This window comes from Rhinopithecus bieti, unplaced genomic scaffold (assembly GCF_001698545.2).
Source record: "Rhinopithecus bieti isolate Rb0 unplaced genomic scaffold, ASM169854v2 scaffold_9667, whole genome shotgun sequence".
Classification (NCBI taxonomy): Eukaryota; Metazoa; Chordata; class Mammalia; order Primates; family Cercopithecidae; genus Rhinopithecus; species Rhinopithecus bieti.
In genome coordinates, this window is record NW_016806207.1 from 746,229 (window position 1) to 755,482 (window position 9,254).

At 41.4% G+C, this 9,254-nt stretch overlaps 1 protein-coding gene across 2 annotated transcripts in view; it reads left to right on the plus strand.

Annotated features, from left to right (window-relative positions):
• The first annotated feature begins 503 nt into the window (after positions 1-503).
• The window catches only part of ANKRD42 (ankyrin repeat domain 42), a 20,953-nt gene continuing 12,202 nt past the window's right edge, over positions 504-9,254 (plus strand). For both annotated transcript variants that reach the window (XM_017875220.1, XM_017875219.1), the window contains exons 1-2: positions 504-1,496; positions 5,222-5,385. In XM_017875220.1, coding sequence (XP_017730709.1) covers positions 1,439-1,496; positions 5,222-5,385 — 222 coding nt within the window. In that variant the 5' untranslated portion in view covers positions 504-1,438. The remainder of the gene's footprint in view (positions 1,497-5,221; positions 5,386-9,254) is intronic.

Genomic DNA, 9,254 nt, shown 5'->3' on the forward strand with positions numbered 1-9,254 from the left:
AGTACCGACATATTGAGTCTCTTGACCTATAAAATAGGGGTAACATCTAACAAGCGATTATTTAAGAGTTGGCGCTAGTAAAGTACTCAATAAAAACAGCGGCTGCAGCTGCTAAATTCTCCTTTAGGTCTTTTTCCATACTTGCGAAATGACAGGGTAACAAATTTCCTTCCAACCGCCACTGAGAAAGTATACTAGGTTTGCTCAAGGACAAAAAGGCCCCGCCCGGTCCGCGCCACACAGGTCACCTACGCAGAATGCAGTCCTGGGAGGTCCCACTTGTGTCGCTCAGCGATGGAGGGCGCGATCGATGACAGGCCACTCCAGAGACGGACCTAGATAGGCTCGTGTGAGGCCGAGCTGAATTTTACCGAAAATCAGTTCACACCACCACCCGATTTGTCCAGACGAAAAGCCAAGAAACAGCTGAGGGAAAGGAAACCGGAAATGGTGTGAGCCGTGAGGAACGGGAAATGACCTCAGCACGTCGGAAGTGTACTCGTTTCCAAGGCGACGGCCTTGCTGCCTCTCCAGCCAACTGACTGGAGTCGGGAGGCTGGAAAGCAACTCCGAGAAAGTACCAGCCGAAGGCGGCCGCCGCCAGAGCGACTCGCAGGGAGTAGCAGACGAAGACGGCGGCCGCCGCACTAGCCACCACTTGTGGAGGATAAACGGCCTACACGGCCATTCCAGCGCCGAGTCAAGGGAAAGAGTTAGCGACGACGGGGAAAGAAAACGTGAAGAGGGCGACCGCCGCTCCAGGGTCGCTGCGGGAAGCCTAAGTGGAGACGCCGGCTTGTCCCGCAGTGACTTGAGAAGGGTCAGTGAAAACCTTGGCCACTGCCACAGCGTCTCTGGGGAGAGAGTTAGGGGGGATAGTGGCCACAGTCACAGAAGCTCTTGGGAGGGAGTTAGGGGAGACCGCAGCTTCTGCAGCAGCGACGTGAATTTTAGTGAAGTTGGAGACCACCAAACTACCGACTCCAGGGGACCTACCAGAGAAGACCGAGGTCTCCGCCTAAGTGGTACTTGGGAGGGAGGCAGTGACGTCCGGGACCCGCGAACTAGTGACTTCGGGTATAGAGTCAGAGACGATCGCAGTCGCTGCCTCAGTGGCTCCTGGGAAGGAGGGAGTGTCGATGGCGGCCACAGCCTCGGTAGTTCTTGGGAGGGAGTAAGTGAAGACCGCGGCTACGCAGCCAGCGACTCCTCCGGTGTGAGCGGCAGTGAAGACGCCAGCTGCCGCCTCAGTGGCGTTTGGGAGAGAGAAAGTGAAGACGAAGGTTTCTGCTGCAGCTTCTGGGAGAGAGCAAGAGAGGACCTTGGGCCCCGTCCTAGTGACGACGGAGAAGAGGGCCCGTGGGTGAGAGCAAGTGAAGACCGCGGCAGCATCAGGGGCCTGGACTCAACTCCTCCCCAGAGTCGGAGGTGTTGCACCATGCCCGGGGTGGCCAATTCAGGCCCCTCCACTTCCTCTAGGGAGACTGCAAACCCCTGTGAGTCAGACTATGTCGTTGGCCCTCATCTCTGCCACATTCCTTTTCTTACTTAAGCGTGCAACAGTCTTAGCCCTTTCTGGCATTTCCTTTTCTCAGGTGTCGCTCCCCGTTTCCCTTTCTAATTTGTTTTTACCAAATACCAATTTGTTTGGTACCAAAGCTGTCAACTTTCCCTTGTTCTGTATTATTTCAGCTTTCTTTCCTTTTTTCCATCCACACCAGTCCTCCGAGTCTTCTTGCCCAGCTTGACATCAACTCTTGTTCAGTCTTATGGACTCTTTTAAGTTCTTCCGTGGCTTCCCTGAAGCATTTGACCCTGTGGAGACGACAAATTAGTACTTACTTAGTTTTCTTCTTTCACTCCATTGAGTGACCCTTTCCTTTGCCATTTTCTTTTCTTCTGCCCTCTTAAATACAGCTTTCCCCCCTTGATGGTGCCATCGTTGGTTCTCTTCTTCTTGTCATTTACTGTGACTTCAGTCCTACTGATGGCCCTCAAATCTATTACTCATTCAACCATCCAGTAAATATTTACTGCGTGCCTACTTTGTGCTCTGTGTTAAGGAACTATCAGTAAAGAAGACAGGCACATTCTTTACCTTCTAGTGAGGAAGATAAATACTGAGCAAATAATGACAAGTGAGGTGAGTGTTATAAAAGATGGTAGAATGCTACTAATTCCAGTAGGGGGTAAGTATGGGTGTCAGAAAAAGCATTCTAATGCAGAGACACACGTAACACTGAGACCTGAATTCTATTTCTCCTCGGAGCTGCAGATGTATATATATGTCTCCCTTCTGGGTATCTTCCTTGGGTACCTCAAGAGCAGCATGTCCAAATTGTAATTGTAATTTTGTATCTATATATCCTCTCTGTCCTTCAGTGTTTGCTGTCTCAACTAATGGCACCACAGCACTCAGATGACAAAGCCAGACATCTTCTAGTTATCTCATTACTTTTCTCTTATTTCACCCACTGAATCCATTCTAGTTTAGTTCATTCTAATTTTATTAATATTTGTTGAATCTGTCTCCTTTTCTTTTCCCACTGTTCAGGGTCTCATTTTTTCTGGTCTAGACTATTGTAAACTGTATTTTACATGATCTACCTGCTCTTTTTTTTTTTTTGAGGCAGAGTCTCGCTCTATCCCCCAGGCTGGAGTGCAGTGGTGCGATCTCAGCTCACTGCAAGCTCTGCCTCCCGAGTTCACGCCATTCTCCTGCCTCAGCCTCCGGAGTAGCTGGGACAGCAGGCGCCTGCCACCATGCCCGGCTAATTTTTTGTATTTTTAGTGGACACGGGGTTTCACTGTGTTAGCCAGGATGGTCTCATCTCTTGACCTCATGATCTGCCCACTCGGCCTTCCAAAGTGCTGGAATTACAGGCGTGAGCCACCGCGCCGGGCCAATCAACCTACTCTCTAGTTTTGCCTTTTTGCTCCCCATTCAGTAAGTTCTCTTCCCTGAATTTAGCCTTGTAAACTCAGCCTTACAACTCTCAATCATTATAATTCTTCTGTTTAAAATTCCTCAGTGATTCTCCACTGTCTGCTCAAGTCCAAGTTTTTAAAAATAAGTTTCACCATTGTCTGTATCTTGTCTAGTTCTAGGCGATATTTCCCCTTAATACTTTAGTAATAGGATTTGTGTGTGTGTATGTGTGTGTGTGTGTGTGTGTGTGTGTGAGTGATTTCTTGACAGTTCATGCTGTTTAGAAGGCCTTTCACTGCTCCTACTTTCCTTGGCAAACTCCTGTTAATCCTTGAAGATTCTATCTTAGATGTTACTTTCCCCAGGAATCCTTCTCTGTTCCCCTTCCCTCCTACCCTAGCTGAGTTTGAAGTCATCTGTGCTTCCACAAGTTCCTATGAGTATTTTCATCATTACTTTTACCACATTATTTTGTATTTTGTGTTTGTATTTTCTCTACTAATCTGTGAGTTCCTTGAGGGTGTCTTCATCTTTTTATTCTTATGGTAGATACCAAACTTAATGTTGAGTAGATGGATGGGTGGATGAGTGAATAAATTGGGATGGAATATGGTGAGAAAAAAGGCCATAAAATTAGATGGAGCCAAATTATGGGAGGCCATAGAGGTCATACTGAGAGTCTGGGTTTTGTTTTGTAGACTAGCAGTGGCCAACCGGTAGCAATTTAGAGTAGGGGCATGAAGTGATCAGGATAGTTGGTCTGTATAAGATGGATTAGAGGAGTGTCTGTGTAAAATAAGTAGAGTGGATAGAACATCATTTGTAGGTCTAGCTGTGCTAGTTTAAAGGAGAAGAATGAAGTTCTGGCCTAGGGATTAACATCACTGAATGTTTATTAAAGGGTTGTGTGTGTGTATGTGTCTGTGTGCACACCTTACATAAGCTCTTGTTCCTATTTGCCATATATCTTAATTGTTCCTCAAGGTCTTGCTCGAATGTTTCCTCCGTATGACTTGTTTTGTTTCTCCTTAATTTTACCTGTACTCTCTGAGGACATTGCTGTCAGGTTTTTGTTTTCTTTATGTATTTATCCAAATAGATTTTAATGTGTTGGTGGAAAAAAAAGTATTAAATCCATGTCAATTTTCTATCATGTGCTTGACTCACAGTAGATGTTCAGAAAGGCTTTTTGAGTACATTTATAGCATTTTGCTAAGAGCAAAGATATAATTAGAGTATATAAAAAGATGTTATAAAAGTAAGATATAATTCCAGTGTAAAATATGATTTTGCCCTTAAGAAATTAATATTTTGATTGTGGAGAGAGGATATGTACATAGATAAATAGTAGTACAAGGTTGCACAGATCATTTGCCAGAAGTGTTGGTGAGCTGTTTTCAAATCAACTTCAGGTCAGGAATCATGCCTGTTTTATTTAGAAAATGCTGCAGTTGAACTGCTTACTCTTTCATCCTTCTCTAATAGCTGTCTGTTCATGCTTAGATACCTTTATTGTCTCTGGTTCACAATGCTTATTAATTAAGTTATAAAATATGAAGCACTAAGAGTATATGAATTAAAAATTGTAGCCTGCCATTCCTTTCTTAGTGTAAGACATAAATTAGAAATGTAAGAAAGATGTTGATAAAATATATCTGCATGTATTAGAGGAGGCTCTGGCGAAGTCTTTTTCACTAGGGAGGCCTTTGTTATGGAGAACACATTAGGCCTATTTCAAAATGGTTACTTTCTCCTTCTCACTGCCAAATACATGAGTTCCTGGCTTTTCACCATGGTAACCTGGTGAGGTTTGTGAAGGTAAAATCTATGAAAGTGTACTAGCTCCCTAAGTAAGAATGTGACCCCTAGAAGTTTCTCATTCTTTGACCAGTATGTACTCAACCTCTGGCAAGTCATCAAAATACCATGTAAGTGCTTCTATCACTTTATGACTCCAGTGCTTCTGCTCCAGGACTATATTTTTCTGTATTTGTCTCTCCAGATTTGGGGTAGCAGTTTGCCCTGAGACCTCAGTTCTCTGATGGGTCCAAGAAAAGTTGTTTATTTTCTGTTTATTCACTTTTCCCTATAAGGATGGGAATGTCAGCTTCCATGCTTTTTACATGTCAGTGTTGGAACCAGAAGTCTGTTTAAGATATTAATGACAAACGTCTTTGTAGTAAATTATTTGGAAAACCAAAGTAATTTTGTGCTTTCTGTTAGATCACTGTTTTAGTCTTTTTTTCTTTCACAGTTTTGTAGTACATTGTAAATAATTTGATTTTTCAGTAGGTTCCAGGAAGAAGGTGCATTTTGGCAGCATACATGACGCAGTACGAGCTGGAGATGTAAAGCAGCTTTCAGAAATAGTGGAACGTGGAGCCAGCATTAATGAAGTTGATGTTCTCCATAAGTTTACCCCTTTACATTGGGCAGCACATTCTGGCAGTTTGGAGGTAAGGAACTATACATACCACTAAACCGAGGTTAAGTTTATAGCTATAACAGTTTTGTAAATTTAGCAAACAGGGCTGAGACCTTCTGATAGGTACTGCATATATTTTCTTTTCAGTCATAGTCGTTTAATATTTGGGTATTCCACTTTGCTAGGACTTTATAACAAATTATCCCAAAATTTAGCGTAATAAAATAATGATTTAGTTATACTCGTGAACAAACGTAAGAATTTGTATCCCAGAAACAGCTTGTCTCTGCTCCATGATATTTGGGGCTTCAGCTGGAATATTAAAAAGCTGGGGCTAGATTCTTCTGAAGGCTTGTTCACTCAAGATGTCTCTGGTGGTTGATGCTGGTTATGGATTAGGCACCTTAAACTTCATCCCTGTGGGCCTGTTTGTGAGGACTCTATATGTGAGCTGGTTTGTACTTCCTCACAATATGGTGACTGGGTTCCAGAGGCAAGCATAGAGGATAACTTGGAGTGGGTAATATAATGAATACATATTCTAACATTTTTGCTTTAGTAGCGTCAGATTTTAGAAAAGAAATAGAATGTTGCAGGTACATTTGAAGTCCCTAAGTACCCCTCTCAGGTGCCATTCCTCTGCTTCCAACTCCAGAGATAACTATTACCCTGATTTTGGTGTTTATTATTCCCATCTATGTTTTATGCTGTTATTACATATGATTATATCAGTTTTGAATGACATTATACATTATATAAATGATATCACATTATGTGTATTATTCTTTAGCTTGCTTTTTTTGTTTAACAATATGTTTTTGAGTTTTAGCCGTGTGGTTACATATATGTACTCTAGTTCATTTCCTTCAGCCATGTTGTTTTTCTATTCTTAGACTGGTATCAGAATTTATCGGTTTTTGTATTGTTGGATATTTATTTGGTTTCAATTTTTAGCTAGTACAAACTACTTAGTGAGTGTTTTAATGCAAATCTGAACCTTGGGCTCCATCCTCGTAACCATGTCCTTAGATTTAATTAATTTTATTTTTTTATGTGTATGTGTCTTTATAGCAGCATGATTTATAATCCTTTGGGTATATACCCAGTAATGGGATGGCTGGGTCAAATGGTATTTCTAGTTTTAGATCTTTGAGGAATCGCCACACTGTCTTCCACAATGGTTGAACTAATTTACACTCCCACCAAAAGTGTAAAAGCATTCCTATTTCTCCACATCCTCTCCATTATCTGTTGTTCCCTGACTTTTTAATGATTGTCATTCTAGCTGGTATGAGATGGTATCTCATTGTAGTTTTGATTTGCATTTCTGTAATGACCGGTGATGAGCTTTTTTTCATATGTTTGTTGGCTGCATAAATGTCTTCTTTTGAGAAGTGTCTGTTCGTATCCTTTGCCTACTTTTTGATGGGGTTGTTTGTTTTTTTCTTGTAAATTTAAGTTCCTTGTGGATTCTGGATATTAGCCCTTTGTCAGATGGATGGATTGCACAAATTTTCTCCCATTCTGTAGGTTACCTGTTCACTCTGATGATAGTTTCTTTTGCTGTGCAGAAACTCTNAAAGTGTAAAAGCATTCCTATTTCTCCACATCCTCTCCATTATCTGTTGTTCCCTGACTTTTTAATGATTGTCATTCTAGCTGGTATGAGATGGTATCTCATTGTAGTTTTGATTTGCATTTCTGTAATGACCGGTGATGAGCTTTTTTTCATATGTTTGTTGGCTGCATAAATGTCTTCTTTTGAGAAGTGTCTGTTCGTATCCTTTGCCTACTTTTGATGGGGTTGTTTGTTTTTTTCTTGTAAATTTAAGTTCCTTGTGGATTCTGGATATTAGCCCTTTGTCAGATGGATGGATTGCACAAATTTTCTCCCATTCTGTAGGTTACCTGTTCACTCTGATGATAGTTTCTTTTGCTGTGCAGAAACTCTTTAGTTGAATTAAATCCTATTTGTCAATGTTGGCTTTTGTTGCAATTACTTTTGGTGTTTTAGTCATGATGTCTTTGCCCGTGGCTATGTCCTGAATGGTATTGCCTAGTTTTTCTTCTAAGGCTTTTATGGTTTTAGGTGTTACTTTTAAGTCTTTAATCTATCTTGAGTTAATTTTTGTATAAGGCTTAAGAAAGGGATCCACTTTCAGTTTTCTGCATATGGCTAGCCAGTTTTCCCAGCACCATTTATTAAATGGGAAATCCTTCCCCTGTTGCTTGTTTTTGTCCTGTTTGTTGAAGATCAGATGGTTGTAGATGTGTGATGTTATTTCTGCGCACTCCGTTCTGTTCCATTGGTCTATTTATCTATTTTGGTACCAGTACCATGCTGTTTTGGTTACTGTAGCCTTGTAGTATAGTTTGAAGTCAGGTAGCATGATACCTCCAGCTTTGTTCTTTTTGCTTAGGATTGCCTTAGCTCTACGGGCTCTTTTTTGGTTCCATACAAAATTTAAAGTACTTTCTAATTCTGTGAAGAAAGTTAATGGTAGCTTGATGGGAATAGCATTGAATCTGTAAATTACTTTGGGCAGTATGCACATGCTGTTTTATCTGCCTGTCTCATCTCTTCCCACTGGTTACCTGGTTGAAATCCAGGTCAGTCAGTATCCACTTGGTAAAGCTTTCTGTTTTCGCCCTCAATATCTCCCAACTGGTTACTGACTCCTTATTGCTACCTCTAAATCTTATAAATTTTAAAAAGTGTATCACTTTAAATTTTATTCTCTGTTAGATTTTGAGCTCTTTGAAGATACCATTTGAGTCTTATTTGTCTTTTTTTCCACAATACCTAGCGTAGTGTCTAGCATATTATAGGAGTCACATCATAGGTTCACAATAAATGTTTCTCATTTTGCTGAATTTGTTGAATTAAATTTATTTGTTCATATTTTTAGTGTCTAGCACAGTGCCCAGCAGATGTTCAATAAATATTGGTTGGATTTTTTTTTTTTTTCAGATAGGGTCTCGCTCTGTTTCCCAGGCTGGAGTGCAGTGGTGTGATCTCAGCTCACTGCAACCTCTGCCTCCCAGGTTCAAGCAACTCTTCCACCTCAGCCTAACATGTAGCTGGGAGTACAGGTGCATGTGCCACCATACCTGTCTAATTTTTTGTAGTTTTGGTAGAGATGGGGTTTCACCATGTTGGCCAGGCTGGTCTCTAACTCCTGACCTCAAGTGATCCACCCGCCTTGGCCTCCCAAAATGCTGGGATTACGGGTGTGAGCCACCATGCCCCAGCCTGTTTGTTGGATTTTACCAAACATAAACAGAAACCAAAGATTTTAGTGCTTTCCTCTATTCCCACTTAAAGGTCATCTCCTAAATTTTTTTTTTTTTTTGAGAGGGAGTCTTGCTCTGTTGCTGTCTTTGCTCACTGCAGCCTCTGCCTCCTGGGTTCAGATGATTCTTCTGCCTCAGCTTCCCGAATAGCTGGGACTGCAGGCATGTGCCACCACACCCGGCTAATTTTTGTATTTTTAGTAGAGACAGAGTTTCACTATGTTGGCCAGACTCGTCTCAAACTCCTGACCTTGTGATCCACCTGCCTCGGCCTCCCAAAGTGCTAGGATTGTAAGCGTGAGCCACCGCGCCTGGTCCTAAATCTTTACTTGAGCACTACATTAACACCTTTACAGTTTTCCATCCTTTCTGAATTTTCTTAAGATTTTTGGTATTTATATATTGGTTGCGAGAAATAATCACTAAATTAACAATTGGTGAAAACTATGCTTTATTGGACTTCAGTTTTTTTAGATGAAATCTGCTCTTGAGCCCATAGTAAACTTTTCATTTCAGATATACTGTTCAACTCCAGAATTTCCATCTGGTTCGGTTCTCTTCTCTGGTCTCTCTTTTCTCTTTTCTTTTCTTTTTTTTTTTTTTGAG